General features: G+C 36.8%; 2 protein-coding genes across 4 annotated transcripts in view; one reads left to right on the top strand and one right to left on the bottom strand.

Moving 5' to 3' along the window:
* TDG (thymine DNA glycosylase) overlaps nucleotides 1–9,099 on the top strand; it is a 14,696-nt gene extending 5,597 nt beyond the window's left edge. For all 3 annotated transcript variants that reach the window (XM_026695005.2, XM_026695004.2, XM_087968424.1), the window contains exons 2-10: nucleotides 52–194; nucleotides 2,127–2,359; nucleotides 3,042–3,111; nucleotides 4,460–4,595; nucleotides 4,677–4,759; nucleotides 4,842–4,936; nucleotides 5,197–5,368; nucleotides 6,209–6,337; nucleotides 6,965–9,099. In XM_026695005.2, coding sequence (XP_026550790.2) covers nucleotides 104–194; nucleotides 2,127–2,359; nucleotides 3,042–3,111; nucleotides 4,460–4,595; nucleotides 4,677–4,759; nucleotides 4,842–4,936; nucleotides 5,197–5,368; nucleotides 6,209–6,337; nucleotides 6,965–7,101 — 1,146 coding nt within the window. In that variant the 5' untranslated portion in view covers nucleotides 52–103 and the 3' untranslated portion in view covers nucleotides 7,102–9,099. The remainder of the gene's footprint in view (nucleotides 1–51; nucleotides 195–2,126; nucleotides 2,360–3,041; nucleotides 3,112–4,459; nucleotides 4,596–4,676; nucleotides 4,760–4,841; nucleotides 4,937–5,196; nucleotides 5,369–6,208; nucleotides 6,338–6,964) is intronic.
* GLT8D2 (glycosyltransferase 8 domain containing 2) lies at nucleotides 9,100–23,433 on the bottom strand. The gene is made up of 10 exons (XM_026695006.2): nucleotides 23,009–23,433; nucleotides 21,750–21,792; nucleotides 18,793–18,891; nucleotides 18,094–18,262; nucleotides 14,641–14,758; nucleotides 13,647–13,731; nucleotides 13,314–13,426; nucleotides 11,969–12,135; nucleotides 11,327–11,439; nucleotides 9,100–9,641 (listed from the first exon to the last, which is right to left on the bottom strand). Exons 2-10 carry the CDS (start codon nucleotides 21,766–21,768, stop codon nucleotides 9,469–9,471), a joined length of 1,056 nt encoding a protein of 351 aa, XP_026550791.1. The 5' UTR covers nucleotides 21,769–21,792; nucleotides 23,009–23,433; the 3' UTR covers nucleotides 9,100–9,468.

The raw sequence follows: 23,433 nt of genomic DNA, 5'->3' as shown, positions 1-23,433 counted from the left end.
GGAATATCCTCCTTAATTTATTTGAATATTTTTTTTCTTTTTTAAAAAAAGATACTACACTCCTCTTCAACCAGCCTTTTATCCCTTTTCCTACAACCAAACGATGGCTGCATCTCCCAACCTGGAGGTGATGAATGAGCATGAAGGTCTTCAGGAAGTTTTGGAACCAAACATTGCTGAGGAACCTATTCAAGGTATCTTTATTTTTTTTCCACTTGAAATATTGAGTGCAAACTTGGCAACAATAATTTCTTCTGGGACTTGTGAAAATTGCAGGATTGTTTTCTTTTCAGAAATGATTCAGCGCTTTCTTTAACATAAAATATGTGCTTAAATAGGTTTTGTAATATGAGAGGCATATATGAACCCTGATCCCTAAAGTTTTTACTATCCCTGATGAAACATCAAGCTATATGGAACATACTTTAAAATAATACATACTGAATTTTACAGTTTCTTTACTGAATAATGATATTCCAATGACATGTCATTCAAAAATGAATTCAGTTAAGGCAGTCCCTCATTTAAAAGTTGCATTGTTCAAAAGAAGGTCTCAAGGGGACTACATTTTGTGATTACCTTGTAAATCTGTTATTTTCTATACATATTTCCCAACTGTCTTTCGTGTTAGTAGTGCAGTGTAGCATTTCATATCTACTAGCATGATGGGACTTCTCATTTCTCCCATCCTTTACTCAGGTCTTCTCAGTAAAGCTGCACAGGGAATCATAGGTTAGTAATTGAAAAGAAAATGTTCATTCCTCTGTGTCCTTTGAAATATACAATTGAGTTCACATATTATGCTGAATCACAGTTTCCACTCAAGAAATCACAGGGGCTGAACTCACACAATACATTGAAATTAACACAATCTTTAAATCAACCACCATTTGATCAGCAGTACCAATTCACTGGCTTTCTCCCATGTTTCCCCTGGAAATAGTGGTCATACTCTGCCAAAAATTAAACACAGCAATCTCAACCATTCTCCCATTATATGAAAATAATAGATTATTGTTACCTTGCAATTATTGTGCATTATACATTTTAATAACATTCCATAATATTTTCTAGTAATTACAGGTAGTCCTCGAGTTACGAATGGAATGGAGTCTGCCCATTCCATTCGTAACCCAAGGATTCATGGCAGTGACTCTCATACCTTGAACGGGATCACTCCCTCCTTTCGCCCATGCATTCACTAATCGAATGCGAAGCTTGTTCAGTGCACATGAGATATTTCAGGGTGGGGAAGGCCTTGTGGGGAGCTACTGATGGAACAAGCCACCTGCCTCAGACCACCCAAGGTCTCCTTGACCCACTGAAATACTTCATGCTCCCCACAATTCCTTCACCCCCCAAACTGCCACGGCAGGTCACTTACTTTGTGAAGATCTAGCAAGCAGTTTTCACTCCAGCCTCGCGCGCTCCTCTGCAGGTCTGATTGGGCCTTCACAGACCTCACCCAGCAGGTTGCCGTATTTCAGCCTGCAATGGGCCAAGGGAGGGCCAAACGGAGGGTCAGATCTAGCCCCCGGAGGCTTCGGACCTTGTTCACAAATGTTAAAGGGAACTTATCGCGTAACTTTGAACGTTCACTAAGGGAACATTCATAACCTGGGGATTACCTGTATTAGTTTCAGAGACATTTTCAAGTGTGATTTGACTCAGTTACATTAAAAATTATGACTTCCTAATTGCCAGTATTTGGGACAATTTAAAGATGACAGTATTTGTTTGATCAGGGATAAAAAAAGGGGGGGGGGTGTCAAACTTCTGTCCTGTATAGATTTTGTAACCTTAGGGTGGAGGTTCTTCTATAACACTAAGGTTTTTGAGGGTTTTTGAAAGGTAGTCCTCTAAGGAATTGTTGTGGGGTGGGAAAACCCAAGAAATTGCATACTGAAGACACTGATGAACAATGTAAGAACATGTGAGAGAAGCCGTGTGGAGTAGAAGAGAATGAAGTTGCTGGTTAGATCTGTAGACCAAAATTTCTCCATTGTTGGAAGTTGGTAAGTTTAATTGGAAAAAAAACTGGATAAATTTGAAAAACATTTCTAAAGTTAAAACATAAGAAAATTATTCTGCCTTCACTATTAAATAAGATGTCACCTTTCTTTCAGCACCTGTTAAAGGAAGGAAAAGAAGAAATAAATCTACTGAACCCAAAAAATCTGCTCCTAAACCTAAACCTAAACCTAAACCTAAGCCTGTAAAATCCAAAGGAAAACAGGAAAAAATCACAGATAGTTTCAAAGTCAAAAGAAAAGTTGATCGCTTTAATGGTGTTTCAGAAGCTGAATTGTTGACCAAAACTCTTCCCGATATATTGACCTTCAATTTGGACATTGTCATTGTAAGTAAATTGTAAAAATAATTTAATTGTAGATAATGGTTATGGTCAATTAACTAAACAATTTCTTAATAAACTCTTGAAGGGTCTTCATGATAGCCTGTTGCAAGTCTTGGATGTGTTTTGGTTTTATATGGAAGTATAGAGTTCTACATTGATATTTAATGACCTTATAATAAATATATCATTTCTGTTTTTCCCTTGCTATCTTGAAGAATTTACAGGACCAGATAAAACAGGTTATAATTTGTGGAGATTGAAACTCATGACTCCTTTATTAACTTTGAATGTTAATATGTTGTCTTAATCTAATATCCTGCTTTAGGAAACCTAAAGTTATATAATAAAAGGATGCCATTTAATGGATTTTCAGTGCAGCAAGAAAGAATTCTCATTTGAGCATGTCTAAAATAACTAGAGAATTTATTTCGCTGACATAGACTGGACATGTATTAATTTATATGACAGTATTTCTTTAATGACATAATTTGTATCATTTGCTTAATGATATCATTATGCAAATTATATAAATCATCATGAACAGATGAATTTATTGGACGATCAGGAGTGATAGTTGCCCTATTTATCCAAATGGCTTACTTGTGTTATGATTGTTCTTTTCATTACATCTAATACATTTTTATCATGAACAAAATTATGGTTTCATTTATGTATTCTTCCCTAGATTGGTATAAACCCAGGTTTAATGGCAGCCTACAAAGGTCATCATTATCCAGGACCTGGAAATCATTTCTGTGAGTATCCCTTTTCATGAACTCTGGAAATTTTGTTATAATCTAGAATTTTTTTAGTTGTAGTAACAGAAAGCAATAGGTTGTGACTAATCAAGATTGTGTTATTGCTAGAACAGATTAGTCATTATGTTCATATATCAATGAAGGTAGCTCATACATTTCTTTTGCATACATTCAAAGCAAATTATGTGAAAAATTGCCTGTTAGGTCATACAAAGCTGGATTTGTTAATACCTGGACAGGGAACCAGTAGATTGTACCAAGAAATGAAAAAATATCATGAAGAGCACAAAAATCTACCATCAGGTTGACAAGAAAGCTGCTTAGATATAACCATGTAGACCAGCGGTTGCCAACCGGTGGGCCGTGAGAAAATTTTGGTGGGCCACAGAGAAATCTCACCCCCAGAGCACCCCACAAAGCAATTAATCTAGGCTGCGCAGAAACACAAGGCTGCGCCGCCCACATGGCCTGTGCGGGGACCCTCCCCGCCCACTCACTCCTTACCTGGCAAACTTGCCTGCTAAATTGCTATTTTCCCTTTTTCTGACCATCATCTGTTCTGCTGTGCCAGGAGATTTAGATTAGCTAGGAAGCAGGAAATGGTTGGATTTCTTGCTTTCTAGCTAGTCTAAATCTCCCAGCACAGCAGAATGGCAGATAGATAGATCACTGAATGATTCTGTGATCAACTCAATCTGCCTGCCTGCTTTGCCTGATTTTGGGTAAAAGTTGCTCTTTTTTAATAAAAAAATCAATATTTACATGCATGGTTTGTTGTGAGTTAATTTTGTGAGTTTGCTTGCAAGCAAATTTTATGTGACAAACTGAGTTAGCCAATGGCAGATAGATAGATTTCTGAATGAATCTGTGATTCTGTGAGCAACTCAATCTGCCTGCCTGCTTTGCCCGTTTTTGGGTAAAAGTTGCTTTTTTTAATAAAAAATTCAATATTTATATAAATATTTATAATATTTACATACAAACCATGCCCAACCAGTCACATGCCACCAAGCCACACCCACAAATTAGGCCATGCCCACAGAACCGGTTAGTGGTCTCTGGGATTTAAAATTATGAGTTTGGTGGTCCCTGAGGTCCAAAAGGTTAGCAACCCCTGATATAGACAACATTAGTTGAGCTTGATTCAAGAGAGACTTCATTATTTTCTTTAATAATAAAGATTATGCTATATTATGTTGACTAGCCTCATTTTGCGTATGATTATAGTTACTCTTCTATTTTTGAAAGTAAAAATAAGTAGAATTTAATAAATAGAATTTAAAAATGAATTATAGAGTTTTGATATGTACTTTCCAGAAAATAAATACATTTTTTGGCTCCATAGGGAAATGTCTTTTTATGTCTGGACTAAGCAACGAACAATTGAATCATATGGATGATCATACTTTGCCACATAAGTATGGTATTGGATTTACAAATATGGTGGAAAGGACAACACCAGGTAGCAAAGATCTTTCCAGGTAGATTTTTTTTTATTATATGGTATTTATCAGAAAATTATGGTCCTATTTTTTATTTTTGCTATGTTGTCCTATTTTCAGCAAAGAATTTCGGGAAGGAGGACGCATTCTAGTGCAGAAATTGCAGAAGTATCAACCTAAAATAGCTGTTTTTAATGGAAAATGTAAGTTTTCAAAAATGAGACTTAGGCATTTGTGGTTAAGCTTTTATTATAACTCATGGATGTATTTCCAATTTCACTACAGGTATTTATGACATTTTTAGTAAAGAAGTTTTTGGAGTGAAGGTTAAAAAATTAGAATTTGGACTACAGCCGCATAAGGTTCCAGATACAGAAACAGTAAGTGCTTGTCTTGATCGGAATATAAATCTATCACATTTACAGAAGGACTTTTTAAATATATTTATTTTAGTATGTAAATCAAACATCTTGCTGTTTAGGATATGGGTCTTTATTTAAAATTACTGCTGTTCTCTTAAGAATTTAAGTTTTCAGAAAGTCTGTCAAAGATCAAAAAGCTCTGTAACAAACACTTTTAGTATTTGAAAATAACCAGTTCGGTGACATAATTGGTTGCTTTTTTTCTCCTATTTGTACAGCTTTGCTATGTGATGCCATCATCCAGTGCAAGATGTGCTCAGTTTCCTCGTGCACAGGATAAAGTTCATTATTACATAAAGCTAAAAGACTTAAGGGATCAATTGAAGGGGGTTGCATCATCTGCTGAAGTCCAGGAAGTACAGTATACATTTGATTTGCAGCTTGCACAAGGTATTCCATATGAAATCAAAGTAGTACTTATGAATCTATATATGTAAAAGTGAAATACCAGTCACACCTCATCACAAAATCTCCAGAACCGTAAAGCCTACAAACTTGAAATTTGGCCCATATGTTCCTCTTGGCTTCTAGGTGCTCACTAAGAAAGGGTTTTTCAAAATGACCACCAGAGCATTAGTATTTTTTATGTTGTTATTAACACACTCTGACACTAAGGAGTTCTACTTCCCTTCCCCACCTAAAAAGAAATCTGTTCCAAATGCAAAACACAAGCAGAGGAGAGGAGTCTCAGTTTTAGTTTCACAGCAGCAACCAGCTTTAGTACAGAACAGTTGAGCTAAGCCACGCCCTGGCTCCTTGCTGTCTCCTTGCTCACACAGCAAATACTGTTTCAGTTTCCAAACAGCCTTCAACTCTCACACACTGACAGGACGCTAGCCAGATGAATACCAATGGATGCTGATAGGCAGAGGCACAATTCCCCCCCCCCCCTTATTTTCCTCCCCAAAAACTAAGCCCTATCACATAGTTTCGTAGCGAAGCATGGGTATAGAGCTAGTTATGTAATATGTCAAATCTTCAAAAGTAAATAAAAGTAGACCTAGATAGTTATTTCGTGCTATGAACTAATGGTTTACAGTTCTTACACATTTCAGTTTTAATGCAAACTCCACTTCTTCTGGAAGGCAATTCTTATCAATAGAACAGGATATTTACAAGTTTTCAAGCTGTGATTTGATTTTATTCTGAAATAGGATAACTTTGACAAATGGTTCTGTGTTTAAGAAAAAAAAAAAAACAATTTCAACATTGTGAGTCTGGTTTATGCAGAGGAAGCTAAGAAGATGGCTGTTAAAGAAGAAAAATATGATCCAGGATATGAAGCAGCCTATGGAGGAGTTTATGGTGACAGAATAACCTCTGAGAATGAGGAGTCTATCTTCCCCACAAATGGAACAGGTATGGCGTGAAAAAAATGCAAATTACATCTTTGTTTTAATCTATTTTCTCCAACTGAGAAGGCAGTAAAATTATTTCTTGGGCAGGTTGCAGTACTTAGAATGCTATGATCTTCATGACCCCCAATTACTTCATAATCCTTTTGCCAGTACATTGACTGATGGGATGGAATAAAAGCAAAAATAAGTCCATGCAGTGGGGAGGGTATTACTTCAGTACAAAGGGCGGTTCAAAGTTTTCTTGTGTTGGAAATATAGAAAGCAAGTACAAGAGATTTGGCTTTTGAAGCCAACACCCCCTCTAGTCCTGTTTCTTCTCTACAGTGAGGGAATGAGAAAGACTGCAAAACTATCCTCAAGCAGAGAAAGCAGGAATCTTGGATTTCCTCTTGGAGCCTTCTTTGAGGCCTGAAATTGTGTCCTAGAAAGCTAGAAGATTTGTTTAGGGTTTTTTTTTTAAAATCCCTAAATATAAAAATGCATTTTGAACTCACTATAAACACACGAACAGCATAAATGCTATAAAATATATGCTTCCATATTCTTCGTGTATTTTGCATGTAGTTGGGCTTCTTTCTCCTCTCTTAATTTTAATAGCAGCAATTGATGTAGGTTTCTTTTTATGCAGTAACCAACATGGAATACAGCAATGGTTCTTCCGTTGGTGATGTGCCTAATGGACAGTGGATGATGCAAACTTTCACAGATCAGATTCCTGAATTTAGCCTCTCAAGAGCACAAGAAGAAGGAAGAGTCAGTACTTAGAATCAACTCTATATTCTACAGTCATTTTTTAATGCAGTGGTCAAGAATGGTACCTCAGTTCCCCAACTGAAGCATTTAATAGCATTGTACCTCTTAGTTTTTCTTAGGATGAGTCATTTTTGGTAGATGAATTAGATTTATTTAAAGAAGTGTCCTTTGTTAGAGAAAATACTTCTCTCACCATTCTTTTTTTTTTTTTTTGTAGAAAGTTTTATAGCTAAAACTATTTCATTTTGCAGTTTTAGCCAAGTGATATCTGGTTTGTGATGTCCAATGTCTTGTTTTAAATCCATATTTTGTAAGATACTTTGTGAAGTTATATTTTGAAGATATCCCTTCCTGGGTGTTGGGATATACCCTTTGTGTGCTCATTTATATGAATTAAAGGGCGGAAATGTTGATTTAACAGTTACCAAACAGTAACATAACAAAATAGTTGAAATACAAGCCTACCCATTCAGAGAAGTAACTCAGACAGAACTCCAGGTTAGTTTACCTCTCTTCCCCAAAAAGGACTAGATTTCTAATTCTCCCTGGGTCTTGTCATTGGTAATCGAATGTGAAAACTGCCTTTTGAAAAATGTGGGGGTTGAGCCACATTTATCCTTAAATTCAAAAATATTTTTCAGGGACCCAATTCTGTATTTTTTATTTCTGTTTACCATTATTTCAGTTGCAGTTCCTCTTTTCCTTCCTCCTACCATTCTGCTTTTAATTCATTCCCAAATTATTTTAGCTGTGAGTTACTACTGGATATGGTGCTGTCTGTAGGCATATGTTGCAACAATTTCAGTTGGATTGCTGGTATCAACAAATGGTTCACTGAGTAAAACAATGCTTTTTTATACAGTTGACATAACTACTTTTGTATTTATCACTCTAAGTTAGGCTTGGAGAAGGAAAGATAGATGTGAGAACAGGAGTTGCACTATTTTTTGTGACACTCCACTGTTCTGCTTGTGGAGGATATGCACTCTATTAGAATGTTCTGTATGCTGTGCTAAATTTGCAATGCAACAGATTGTGACCATTGTCTTTTTAAAAAAAGAGTTCCTACTGAGAATGTTTGTGCTATCTATGCCTTCTTTTCTCCTCCAGCCTGCTTTCTCCTTGAGGGGTAGAGATAAAAGCAATAAAAGAAGTAAACAGAGTTTTTCAGAATCTATTGGTTAGGTGCTTTAGATACTTGAATTATGTACCAGAACTCTATTTCAATGTGTATATAATTTAGATTATCTAACTACTTCACAAATAGCTGGAAGTGTTTAAAATGTTTTATTGGCGTTAGGAAGTAGGGTTGTGTGGATCAATTTAAAGTCAAACCATAGTTTGCTAGTCACTTTGGAACTTTTCCAGAGTGTTTTGATTTCTTGCTCATTAAAAGATGAGCGTATTTATGACCTGCCACAAAATAATGTACATTAATCCTCCAAGCCAATTCTTTTTAATATGAAGATGTGTATCTAGTTCTGATCATGTTGGTTAGTCTCTGTGGAAACTCCATGTCAGTAATCTAGTAAAATCATTTGTAGCACAATCTTATGCATGTTTATTCAAATTGAGCTCCACATTATTCAACAAGGTTTACTTCCTAGTAAGTGTGCTTAAGACTGCACACTTATGTGTCACTGTTTACATGGATACTTTTTTGCAAGTGCTTGAAGTGCCTTGCATCAGGGATCTGAAACACTTTTTTAAACAGAATTATCTTGCTGCAGATCATGCATAGCTCACTATTATGATGTGAAAAGGGGATGAGTTGTTTTGAAAGAAACATCCAGGTTAATGAGATATGAGTACACATCAGTTCTAGAATACGGTGCTTTAAAATATATTTAATATGTCTGATCTGCCTTTTTTTTTTTTTTTGCAAAAAAAAAATTCTTATATTTTCTGGTGCTTTATTGTAACATTGTTTAAAAGTCAATGATTAATTGTATTGGTGTTGTTACAACAAAGCAATCTTAAATTATTTGAAATAAAATAATGGATGCTTAATTTTATTTGGCTTAATTTTATATATGGAAGATGTACTTACGACAAAAAAAAATATTCAGAAGTATTACAAACAGTATTTTAGTAAGTTATTTACAGAATTATTTAAATAGAGACCTTGGCATTATAATGATTGTTTCCCCTAAAGAAAGTTTCAGTTTCAGCTCCTGCTAAAAAGATGATAGTGTGCATACTTTGCGGCCTCATTGCACTTGTGGTAAAGTTTCATTTTGATGCTTATACATCATAAGATTCAGTTACAACCTTATACAGAAGAGTTGTGTTCACTATAAGAGGTAAATCCCATCACAAAACATATAACCATGATCATGCTGAAAACTGCTCCTGGTGTCTTAAAGATAAATGGCATAATTAGCTGTTAGGGCGAATCAGTTTAAAAGTTCCTGAAGGGTCAGGAACAAACCATTTTTCCCAAAAGTCAATGTGTCCACTAGGGTAGCCCCAAGGCTTATATCTCCCATTCCAATGAAGCAACTTGGCCTCTTGAAGAAAATGCTCCGAGTATCTAGCATCAGGACTCCAGCCTATGAGGGTGGGGGAAGGAAGACAAGTAAGATTAGTTTTTACCCCCCAAAATTATTTTGCTTAACAAAATTGTATGTAGATGGCATTTAGTTAAATGTGTTCAATGCTAAGCTAGGTTTGTTTACCCTGATCTAACTTATGTTGAATTCAGTGTACTTTGGGATCAGTAAGCATAGGAGTAAATACAGGTGGAGGGAATCTACCTATATTCACATGATGTGTGAGCTGGGCAGCTCTACTGTATTTTTCGGAGTATAAGATGCACCCCCCCCAAAAAAAAGTGGGTGGAAATGTCTGTCTTATACAACAAATACAGGCCCTCCACGGCGTCCAGAAGCACCCTGCTTTGGCAGAACATGGAATGCCTCAGAGGTGGGGAAAGCCCTTGGAAGCCTAGCACAAGTGTAGAGCCACCTGTCCTGGGCCTCCCAAGGCCTCCCCCACCCTCCAAGAAGTCCTGTGCTCTGCTTCCCATTCCTTGGGTCCCCATAGGCCTTTTCCCAGACCTACCGGGTCTCCATAGGCACAATTCACATCCCATCAGGCCAAACACCCTCCTCACCTAGCTTTTGAAGAGCTCCAAGGCCTTCAAGAAGACTGAAACAGATTGCTTCATTGTGCTGACATAATTCCATGGCGTTTCCACTGGCTGAATTGCATTTTGATATTCCACCGCTTCTGGAATAGCGCCATGTGGCCCTGCAATAATGCGATCCCTTTCGCTCCCTTAATGTGATTTGCACAGTGCTGCATAAAATTTCTGCAGCTTTCAGAATTTTCTGCAGTGCTGTGCAAACCTCATTAGGTCAGCAAAATGGGCCACTTTGTTCCCAGGCTGCATGGCGGCGACCTAGAAGCTACCGCCATTATGTTCCGCCCAAAACATGGCAGCTGCCCAAAACATGGCAGCCACTTCGGAGTGATTACCACATGACACAGGGACAAGCTGCTTTGCTTTGCTGCCCTACTGGGGTCTCAATAGCCCCGAAGAAGCATTCTGCAACATTCAGAATCTTCCGCAACACTGCAGATCATTCTAAGGCAACAAAACAAAGCAGTTGGCTGACAGCTACCATTTTTCCTCACCCACAAGCAGGCAGGACAAAATGGCCGTATTCAGGTTGCCACCACATGGCTCAGGAATACATGGCCGACCCTCCTTTCCCAACATGAGGTCTGGAGAGCTTCAAAAGATAAGTTTGGTGCATGATGGACATGTGGGGAGCAGGATAGAAGGTAGGCACTGCAGCATCCCCATGGTCAGTCATAAGATTGACCACAGGGGTGCTGCAACCATTGTAATTTTGAAACAAGACATAAACAACGTGAGAGCATCTGTTGTAACTTTAAATGTTTGTTAAACGATATGTAATATATTGAGGACTACCTGTAACCTTATTCCACTGTTGTCTTGTAGCAAGTGATGTGTCTATACTAAAGTACATAAAGTACATTGTGTACTTTTATAAAAGTGGCACAATTTACTAGTTGCAATACTATGCTGAATGCTATATATGTAAAGTGCAGCAACAGAATATACCTGATCATAAACATTCAGTTGAAGATATCTAGCATTTTAATTCTTAAACTAAACGATATCACAATGCAAACTTTTTTAAAAAAATACTTTAATATAATCAAAGAATACAAGAAAAAAACATGCTTTATCAGAAGCAAATTTTACCTAAATGTCGAACATGCCACAAAGGATTAATAGATGTATATCTTCCATGGAAAACAATGAGCATTGGAGAAGTGGCCACACCTCCTGCAAGGGTACTGCTATATAGATTTTCTCTGAAAAAAGTTTTTTAGATTGTCAAATGGGAGGAAGATTTATTTTTAAAATGGCTGTTTTACTAAATGAAATAAAGCAAAATACAATTCAACTAGAACTGTAGAGAAGTGGAACACAATTTGAAGCTCAGTACAGTAGGTGACTGGGCCAATCAGGCACCTTCACACTTTCAGTTTTAGGTAAGCTCAACTTCTTTAGCTTAAAAATTGGCTTTTTTGTTTTTAATCTGAGTATCGTCAGAAACTGATCAAACTATTGGTTTTCTAAACTAAATACAATTACATCCTTCAAAAATATGCAAAATTGATCATATACTTAGTTCAAACACTAATATAATACTGTAGTAGTAAGAATGACTTTTGAATTAGCACAAATTAAACACATTCCAGAGAGTTTTGATATCACATTAGTCTTTGTGGTGGGAGTCTGCTTGTTCATAGAGCAGGACAAAATAAACATGGCATGCATTTTTACAAGCCTCACCTATATATTACAAAATAAACTCAATGGCAATAAATTGGTACATACGCTACATTTTTCTGCATCCATTTTTCTAACTGCTTTGTGATGCGTTGGTGCTTCCATTCTGTCATGTTGGCCACAATGACACCAGGATTAAATGTGCAGGTGCTGGGACTTATACCAAGATCTCGGATTGTTTGCTTTCGATAGTCCAGAAAGCCCATGTAAGTGTTCTAGGGAAGAAAGGAATATATGAAATCTCAAAACTATGTGTGCACAATTGGTAGGAGCTATGGGGACAGAGATGAAATGCCTTTTACTACTTGAGGCACTATCCCAAATATGGGCTAAGAATTAAAAGATGTAGCCAGGACAAAAATCTATTTTGATTTAATCAGGTTATGTTTAAGTGTTACGCAGTTTATATTACTTCCATGTATTTCGTTTCACTTTTCAATAACAAGTATATTAAGATTTGTTGGCAACTTTGGGAGGAGTGTGTGGGCCCAGATCCAATCGTTTCTATTTAGTATTCAGAAGAGCAGTTAGAGAAGAGATACAGATAAATAACAGATAATCACAGTTGGAAGGGACCTTGTAGGTCATCTAGTCCAACTCCCCACCCAAGCGGGAGACCCTACACCATTTCGGACAGACGGGAGTCCAATATCTTTTTGAAAGTTAATTATGCTTATGCTCAATTTGTCTCCCAGAGTTTCTCTCCCAGAGAAATAGAGGGCACATCCATGGAGACAGTTACTGATCATCCACAGCAAAGAGATTTGAATATTTAATACCTTTAATAGTACATAGCGTATGTTGCCTGGCTGAAACGATCCTATAAAATGTGATGGTTTCAAAAGTCTGATTTATTTATGAAATCTGTGTCAGTATTCTCCTTGATGTGTTCCTAACCTGGTCCTTGAGTTCTTCCAATGGTACTGAAGGCCCTAGTCTGTTTTAAATTGAGGGGAGACGTTTACATTTATAAGCCTTCAAAAGCAGGCAGCATTCATGAAAAATGTCAAGCCTGTTTATAGAGGTCTTTTCTGTCTCAACTTCCTTCCCTTATAGTATTAATGAAGCACAAAACAAAACAAATTAACTTTGTTACACTACTGCACATTCCTGCACTAAAAATATGTCTCACATTTGACTCTTCAACAATCTATGTAGATTTCTGGGAATCACTACAGAAGTTATTCCAAGATTGTTTTATTATTTTTTCACTATCTCAATATATCCTACAGCCTTGTATTCTTGGAGGTCTCTCATCCAAAATATAAGCCAACTCTACTAAACATCTAAGATTAATTTAGGGCTAAGCCTTTTTTAAGAAAGGACAAATATAATCTCCCCACTACCACCATCTAACCAAATAATATATTTTAGAAATGTCTTTTTTTTTTACCTGCATTCCTACACTTCTAACCATTTCATGAGTTGAAGGTAGATCACAGTCATCTGAAAAAGCTGCAGCATGTCCTCGGGTTAACTTCATATCATATAGATCTTGGATGTCTCCTAAAGAAAAAACAAGGCTGTTTCCTCCCTCAGTAAATATTATCAATTGCCTTTATATATTCTGATATAAAACTTAAAAAGCCACTAGGAATTTCATTATAAGATCCTTGCAGCTACTTTCAAAGATTCAGATGTATAAGACAGAGCAAAGTTGTAACTGACATAAATATTTTGGAAAGACTGTTATTAGGAAAAAACAGGATTTTTTTTCATAACTTACCTTGTACAATCACGTCATCATCAAGATAAATCACTTTTTCATGTTCATGGGTAAGTAGAGGGAGGTAAAATCGAACAAAGTTTAGCTGTTGAATGTTTTAAAAAAATATTAACAAAGTAGGCAATACAAATTCTTTGTATCTAGTTTACTAGATGGTATTATTTAATGTAAATATCTATCCTTCACACGATATGTCTAACCTCCAAATAATATGTCTAACCTCCACAACAAACACCCATGTAAGGTGGTGTTATATCCCCTCAGTCTTATTCCCAGATCCCTCAAATTATTTTCAGTTTCTAACTCTTTGGATATACCCTTATTGGCCTTCTCTGAACCTATTTCAGTTTATCTGAATCCTGAAAAAAAGTGCCCTGAACTGTACATATAGTCAAGGTTGGGTCTGACCAATACAAAGTTGGGTGAAATTATTACTTCCTCTGATTTTGCAATTAAATGTTTAGTGTGTAGTAGTCTAAGCTGCCACTTTATTTTTAGCATTCATATCAATACTGACACAAGTTTATAATAGCTACTTTGAGTCACTATGTACAAGTAGGTGGCAATATAAATTTTCTAAATAAATAAAATAAATTATAATGCAAAAAAGCCACTGTTGCTTTAAACAGTTGCAATCAGGTGCTGTATTCACTCACGCACATTTTTTATCTTAAATATGAAGTGCCAGCCTAATCCTATTAGCTCTCTTACTCAATTTTGCTTCATCAGCAAATTTGATTAGCATTTCTTCCACCTCATCCCAGTGTGTAGTAAAACTTGAAGAATACATTGCTAGAACTAAGATTTATAGCATGTTTTTAAAATTTATAATTTTTCCTTATTAGCACATTTAAAATTACATTTAAATATGAATTGTTAGAAATCTCTGGGACCATATACAAGACTGGATTAGTATAAGCGGTTCTGGAACTTCAAATTATGCACCTCCCTTCTTTCATATGTTCATCTTATAAAGGAAGTTTTGCATACTCACAGGCTGAAGTAATTCAGGACGTGTTGCGTCTGGTCTGATTTTCCCTTTAAGCACCATAGGATTGAATTCCACAATTTTAAACTTGATATCTTTCACTATAGAGTTTTCAATCCACTGCCTGAAATGCAGAACAAAATAGAAGCATGTTAGATTTATAAAGCAATAAATATAGAGCGGTAAATAGTTGCTTCTATTCTTTCATTTCATAAACCATGGTCTGAGCATTATAGCTTATCTCTAACTGAATATTGCTCACAGCCTAAGTAGCAAATTGTACGTTGTTATTATTAACACTATAAAATGAGAGGTTTTTCTGAATACTATACTTTATATGACATTCGTTAATCATTTAATGTTTCTTAAGTTTACTAAGATAAACTTTCCATAAGATAAATTTTCCATATGCAATTTAAATTGGCCAAATAGCAACGTTCTGCACTTGCTCTAATTGTTTATTAGTGCATTAAATTTTAGAAATCATTTTGAATTGTGTAATTATATACGCTAGCATCTGAAATATGGTAATGACCTAACAACTTCATGTTCTTTCAGCTAAAAAGAAGGCTTCCAGATGGATGACGCCTTGAGCTAGGGATCAAATAACACAGTGCAGCTGTTCAGTTTTCCCATCCCAAACTGATGTTTACAGTACTGCATAGAAAGACAAAAGACAGAAAAAGTGGGCTGGTTACAGAGAGGAGCAGCTTTTTAGTGAGGTCTTAACTTTTAATTTGTTACTTTTATTTAGTTTTAATTATTGTATTTAGTGGCCTTAATTAGTAATTTTAGTGTTTAGTATCAGTAATTCTAGTATTTAGGTTAACTAGTGTCTTAAAGCCTTGGAATTCAATAGTCTCAAACATCGATTCATGATACAAGGGAATTGTAGCTTCAAAGCTGTACCAAAAAACAAATTTGAAAAGAAAGAGCAAAAGGAAGAATAAGTCTTGAGTTTTTGCCAGGAGAAAATTCCAGTTATTCAATACAAGGCTCTGGTAATTTCTAGGCAGCTTCCATTCCAAGGATGGTTACAAATTAAAGACACAATTGGTAAAATTCTGTAAATATAGGAGAACAATTACACAACAAAGCCTTACTAAAAGCACTCTTTCCAGGTACGGCTTTATAGAATTTTACAAACACTTTTTTTATAATGCCCCTATTTGTTCCCACCATTTTCCTCCTGCTTTTTGTTTGTAGAAAAATAATGTATAAAGGAAAGAGAATGCTGTAATACTGTATATTTGGGTGAACTAGTCCAGGTGGCCTCTGTTTGGAAGCACTCTTAAGAGAGTCCTCCACTATTATTTTCTACCTAATCAGTCCATGTCCTCCACTGGCCCATCTGTGCTAAACCTATACTTCTGCCCAATTATAATTATCCTGACACTGGTTCATCACAGCAGATCAATTTATTTATTTAATTTATATTGCCACCTATTCGCCCATGGCGACTCAAGGCAGCTTACACAATGTAAAAACCATATTTAAAACAAAAAATAAAGATAAAAAACAATAAAAACTAACAAAAAGAATCAAATAAATCAATAAAGTACAATAGAACAAAATCTGGACAAAATAATAATTAAAAAAAATCACCTCCCACCCCCCCCGCCCCGACGACAGCAGATCACACTAGCCATTTGATGGGCTCCCTCCCACTCTGGGTTCCCCAGGCCTGTTGGCAAAACCAGATCTTCAGTGCCTTTCAGAAGAGTGCCAGAGTGGGGGCCATTCTAATCTCTGGGGGAATGATATTCCAGAGAGAGGGAGCCACCATGGTGAAGGCCCTTCTCCTGGGTCCCACCAGGTATATCTCCCTCAGGGATGGGACCCGCAACATTCCCTGCCTCCCCGCTCTAATGGATCGGGTAGATGGGACCGGCAAGAAACGTTCCCTCAGATAACCCGGTCCCAAGCTATGAAGGGCTTTAAAGGTGACAACCAGCACCTTTAATTGCACCCAGAAGCTAATCGGCAACGAATGAAGCTCCTGCAGGAGAGATGACACATGTGCACATCGGGGTCTGCACAAAACCATGCGGGCTGCTGCATTTTGCACCAACTGGAACTTCCAGATGTTCTTCAAGGACAGCCCCATGTAGAGTGTGTTGCAATAATAAAGATGGGAAGTGACCAGGGCATGAGTGACTGTGAGTAGGGACTGTTGGTCTAGGAAAGGGCGTAACTGGTGCACCACCCGCAGTTGCGCAAAGGCCCTCCTGGCCACGACCGCCACCTGCTCTTCAAGCAGGAGTTGTGAGTCCAGGAAAACCCCTAGATTATGTACAGGGTCTGTTTGGGATAGTGCCACCCTATCCAAGACCAAAGGTGGCAATTCTCCCTGAGCCAACGAACCCCAAACACAGAGACACTCGGTCTTGCAGGGATTTAGTTTCAACCCGTTGCTCCCCATCCAGCCCTTACAGCCTCCAGGCACTGCAAAAGGGAGAACACAGCAACACTTAATTCATCACAGGCCGAGACATACAACTGAGTATCATCAGCATATTGGTGATACCCCAGTCCATGGTGACAGATGATCTCGCCCAGTGGCTTCATATAAATGTTGAACAGGAGCGGAGAGAGTACCGAGCCCTGTGGAACTCCATAAAGCAGGGGGCGAGGGCTGGATCCCTCTCCTCCTATCAACACTGACTGAAATGGGCTGCAGAGGAAGGAAGTGAACCAAGTCAGCACAAGGTCTCCCACTCCCATCTCCTGAAGCCTCCCCAGGAGAATCCCATGGTCAATGGTATCAAAAGCCGCCGAGAGGTCAAGTAGAGCAAGGATGGATGAACTACCCCCATCCCACTCCCGCCAGAGTTCATCCCAAAGTGCGACCAATGCCATTTCTGTCCCAAATCCAGGCCTGAATCCTGACTGGTAGGGGTCGAGATAATCCGTTTTCATCCAGAAACCTCTGGAGCTGCTGCGCAACTACCTTCTCAACAACCTTCTCCAAAAAGGGAAGATTAGAGACAGGTCGGAAATTATCCAACCGGGTGGAGTCCAGTGATGTTTTCTTAAGAAGAGGGCGGACCACAGCCTCCTTAAGGTGCTGGGGCACTTTAATTATTAATTTAATTAATTAATTTAATAATTCTTGGCATTATGATACCCAATGAAGATTTTTACCTTAATAATTTTGCTGTTTGGTTTTATGTTGTCTTATTGGTATTATTATCCATTACAGTGTTTCTCAAATCATGACAACTTTAAGATGTGTGGACTTCAACTCTCAGATGTTGGCTGAGGAACTTCTAACTGGAGAATTCTGGGAACTGAAGTCCATGCATCTTAAAGTTGCCAAGGCTGAAAAACACTGTAATTTGTGCATTATTTTATTGCAAAAAAATAGATCAATATGTGGTATTCATTCAGGATCATAGACTTCCCTGAATAAAGGATTACACTATCACTCACTTATATTATAGCACTGTGTGATTTCACCTGATATGTGGAATGCTGCTCTTTATCCCAACTATGTAGAACAAGACATTCGAATCTGTGTTGGTATAAATGCTGTTGATTGCAGCTATTGTTGCTCCCATTCTGCCTGCAGCAGCACATAGCACAACTGGAATTTCTTCTTCCAGCTCCTCTACGCTCTCCAAATCAACTAATAGTGGGAGTAAGTAATAGCAGTGAGAGTAGTAACAGCAGTAGAAGAAACATGAATTATCATATATATTATTTAGTTCTGTTGCATTAAGCAATAGGCATTTTACAAAAGCCTCTGAAAGAGATGAGAATTTGGGAGGAGAGGATTGAAAGCTAATGTACTTCTAACTCTGTTAATTACATTGAATGGTCCTGTATTTCTTATGCAAGCTCACTTATCTATTCCTAGTTCCATATTCCTTCTGTTATAGCTACCCCACCCCATGGATTTTACATGCAGCATTTTCTGATACAAGCCTTTCTCAACCAGTTGTAGGCGCTACATGTGCCATAATTCTCAGTCTGCAGAGTCAGTGGCCATCAAGATGTACAAAATGTTCAGAGGCATAACTAAAAGAAAGAGAGCCAAAGCAGTCTATTTACAAGGCTCTTTCTGTTCTAGTTTGAAACGTAATTTTAATATGAGCTATGCTATCTACAAAGCATATGCAATCTCATTAACATAAAAAAATAAAAATAGGTGCTTACTGGATTCATTTTTCAGAATAGCAGATGGCATCTTTTGAACTTTATTATACAGAATAACACAGAGAGTCAAAACAAGAAGGAATAGTAGGATCTGATTAACTGAAATATAAAAAAGCTGTTCAATCAATCACATATACACAATCTGCAGCACAAATATTTTCATTGGTATATCCCATGACTAATTAATAAATGTAATTGGATTTTAACTTTATATCTTAACTGCATGATTTATTATGTACACCTGGGTGCAAATACTGTATTCATTTCAGTGAATCTCTGACCTGAAGATAAATCTCTACATGTTACAAACTTAAATATTTCCCATGAAACTATTTCTATTCATATGTAAGTACTATGGGATTAAATGAAAGCCAAAAGTGAGAGGTTAGGGCTACCTAAGTTAGAGCTCTTTACACAGTTTACCATCATACAAATATCATCTGATTGTAATTTTGTCATAGAACTTTAAGGACGAGGACAGTTTGAATTTGGTTCACAAATCTCACTAATTCCACTAGAATTATTAATAGATCTCTGTTTTTAAAAAATACTAAATTGGTTACAAGTCTTAACATGTACACTTTTTTAATTCCTGCACTACATTTTAGCAGAAAATGAAATGCACCTTGCCCAAAGTGTTGAATTAAAATTCTAAATAATCCCATTGGAAGCAGGGTGCCTGTGTCTTACAAACAGTTTTACTTCCATACAGAATTTTAAATGATATCAGAAAAACAGTTGCCAGACATCAAAGGTAAGTGAATGGGAAATGGCTTCTGTTCAACAATTGCATCTCTGTAGCTTTGTACCTATGTGGCTATTTTGACAACAAGTAACAATGGTGAGAGATGGATAAGGAAAAGGATCTTCACATTCTGTCTTTAAGTTTTTCTCTCACATGGCCTATTGTTAGTTAAATGGGTCTCTGTGTTTAAATATATCCATTTAACTAACTTCTTGTCTCACTCTTTCTTGTACTTTTCTCTCTGCAAAGTGTAGTTTAGATAAAAACAAGGCATTTCTATGTTTGTGTGTCCTAATAAATCTACTTTTACTTCAAATGAAGATACATTGTAATAATACACATGTAATATATATTAGTATTCATAATGAATTCATTAGGTATTATGTAATGTTTATTAGCATTTATTATAGTTACAGCTATTCTCTGCAACCAAGGAAACTACCTTATGAATATTTATCTTCTTTTTCAATGGTACCCAATTACTCTGTATACTATCAGCAGTTTGCTTAACTTCAAGAGCTTTTTCAGAATTCAAGAGCTGAATTCAAATCTCCAACACCTTCTTCTTGGACTATTCAAGCAATTCCCTTATAAAACATTCCAGATAAAAATTCTTAAACATGTTTCTTATATCTAACTCTTGTCAATATCCTCAAATGCTGTTGAATTTTGCCTTGGAAATTCTGACATTAATAAATTCTGACCGTAACCTTAACCCTAACCCCAAAGGCAACAAAAGACACACTAATTTGGCAAGCTAATGTGTCTCTTGTTGCTTTTGCTGTTACAAAACACCCCTAAATGTCAGAATGAAATGCTAAGATTTGATCACCTCTCACAGTAGCACTCAAATTATGACTGTTAATTATGATTGTTAGTTGTGATAGGTATAAACCAGGCCATCACATGACTGGACCCAGTTTTTGCTGGGTTTATTAAGTGAATGTGGCAGTCATTAAGCAAACCCATTATTTGCAATGGGCCAGTTTTGTCACAAAGGGGAAGTCCATGCAAGTTTCTGGTAAAACCATGTAAATCATGATCCTGTGAACATAGGGGCCATTGCAAAGCACCCAAAATGACCCCATGTCAACATTTCAAAACTGAATCATAAGCAGCTTTGGGGGAGGGGGTCTGTCATAACTTCACACAGTCATTGAACAACTGTTCATAAATAAAGTACTACCTGTAAGAAGGCAGAAACTTCTTACAAGTGACCAAGAACATGCCTCAAACACTTCAGAATAGTAATGGAGTAACATCTAAGGGCATCTGATCTTTGCTCTTTGTCATATAATATTAGACTTATTTTACTTTCTTTTCTGCAGCTAACTCTATGTTCTCATTTCAAATGTTAGCAACCATATACTGTATATAAACTCACTTTTTACCATTTTTCATGGAAGCACTGACTTCCTCTGAAGACTTCAGTTTTAAACATGGAACCTAAGGATCATCAATATAGTGCATAAAACATTATTTTCATGCCTCTGGCTCCAACTACTTTCATGTCTCTGGCTCCAATTATATGTCTTAATTTTAGAAAATACAAAGAAAGGGTTGGGCACCCCAGCATATTAGTTGTAAGTGCATTTCTTTTCCATTACAAAGGTTCAGAAATGTAGGACTGTGCATTTTAGGGGGGGAGCGGTTAGAGAAGACAACATTTTGGTACATTTGTATAACTGGTTCTGCTCTCAATAGAAGCCATCTTGTGGGTGGGAGAGTCCAGTGGTAGGATTCAGATGGTTTGCACCTGTTCAAGTGAACTGGCTGCTAAATTACCCACCCCCTGGTGCTGCACTGCGCTGCAATGGACAAACGGGCAGCAGAGCAGCCAGCATGGGGGAAGGAGAAGGCCGCTTTCCCTCTTTCTTCTCTCTGCTTCCCCTCCTTCCCTCGTGCTGGCTGCTCTGTTGCCCATTTTGCCCTTGCAGCACAGTGCAGTGCCCAGGATCCACTTTGATAACAGCGGGGCGGTAATTGAACAATCGGTTCGCCTAGGGTCAGGTTGGGCCACATCTCCTACAACAGCCAACCTGACCCTGGCCAATCCGGTTGTTAAATTATTTGAACCCCACCACTGGGAAAGTCCCCTTCCCACAGCCATTTTACAAGAGTGCTTAATAAATGTTTGCAAAATAAAAATCCCTAAGAGCAAAAAAAGATATGGACTTTTAAATTACACTATTTTTTTCTGAAGATGTCTTACTTTTTCGTAATAAAGCCATATGGCCCTTTCATTTGGTTGCAACCTGCGGATGAAATAAGAGGAAAAAAATCAGAAAGTTGAAACACAACAAAAATATCAAATCTATGTATACTGAGACCTCTACAGGTCCAAGTTAAATATGTTTGAGCCTGAAATGTGTAAAGAAAGTTTGAAGAGATGCAGTTTCTTCCTCATTGCACTCCACCATCTTTTATTCAATATTTTCTACTTTGGTTTCTCTCTCTTCAACAATTAACAACTAACAATGAAGAAGCAAGTGTATATATTCTGTCTGCTAACTGCTATAGCTACAGATACATCTACATAAATGAAGAGCTGTCTCTCACCGTTCTTTATGCCAATCTATTTCAACCTTGACAAATTTAAGATGTGTGGACTTCAACTCCCAGAATTCTCCAGCCAGCATAGACATCTTAAAGTTGCTAAGGTTGAGAAACACTCTTTTATACTATAAATAGCAAACTTTAACTTTTCCCCCTGTTTATAGTACTCTGTCTCAATATCTTAGGAAAAATAACCGTTTATACCTAAATAAATTTCAGTGTTCTACCTAGCGTAATACATAATACTTTACTAGTAAAGTAAAGAAAGGCTAAGCAGTATGACATTATTTTGCCATAGTATTAGCAAGAATATAATGACAATTATGAAAATTAAATGCAGGCCATTATCATAATGGTGATTTTAACCTAAACATTTTTATAATTCCATATTGTCAACTAAGTAATACTGTTAAATCTTGTCATATTTTTTATGTTTTGTAACAACCTAAGAAATTACATATAATATTTAATAATAAATCTATTAAGTAATATATGTAATAATATTAAATGACAAGTACAGAGATTAGGAACTATTCTCAATATGGCAAACATACTCATAATCATTCATTCCAAAAGCAAAGAATTCTTTCATTTCTGTTACACATAAGACACATGTTTTTGCTTTTCAACCATAATGCAAAGTTCAAATGCAAATCAAAGTTAATGCAAAACTTTCTGTAAATGGATAATAATTATATCTATACCTAGAAATTTCTAATGCCCACTTTTACTTAATGAAAAGAATTTAAGAACAAAACTAGAATTTTTATTTTCGAACATGAGATCATATCAGCTCAGTACTTTGCTGACATTTCGATACTTGGGATATTTTTCTAAAGGCTGACAAACTCTAAACACAATAGTAAGAAAAGAAAACTGTACGTACTCCATTTCCAATAGATTTAAAAGTTTTACCTTTCAAGGCAGCAGCAGAGCAATTATGGGTTTTTCTCCGGAAAAATAACTTCAAGCAAGCAGTTGCTGTGGGTAGCTGGCTGATTCAGTGTAATAAACATTCATGTTATAACCACTTTTCTCCTGGGATTCCCACTGAAATCCTACATGTGAGATACTTCAAGGTTCTTTTCAGTTTCTTCAAAACTAATCTGAGGCAGAATTGTTTTTTAAAAATATCTTCGGTGTTTTACTTGGAAATTACTTTTTTCCTTCCTCTCTCCGTGATTACGGAACTGTACAGAATTCAGACTTGGGCCTGTTGGAATGAGAGAGCTATATAAGTAAACTACTTCCAGATGTAGTGAATAAGGCAACAGCAGAATTGCTGGACTTTCCTCCTCCCACCCTAGTTGTTCTTCATCAGAAAGAAAATTCCAGAGATT

Source organism: Notechis scutatus, chromosome 6 (assembly GCF_049901735.1).
Source record: "Notechis scutatus isolate UNSWTSFEM ecotype Mainland chromosome 6, rNotScu1.2, whole genome shotgun sequence".
NCBI lineage: Eukaryota > Metazoa > Chordata > Lepidosauria > Squamata > Elapidae > Notechis > Notechis scutatus.
The sequence above is the reverse complement of the archived record's forward strand: the minus strand, read 5'-3'. Positions and strand labels throughout refer to the sequence as shown.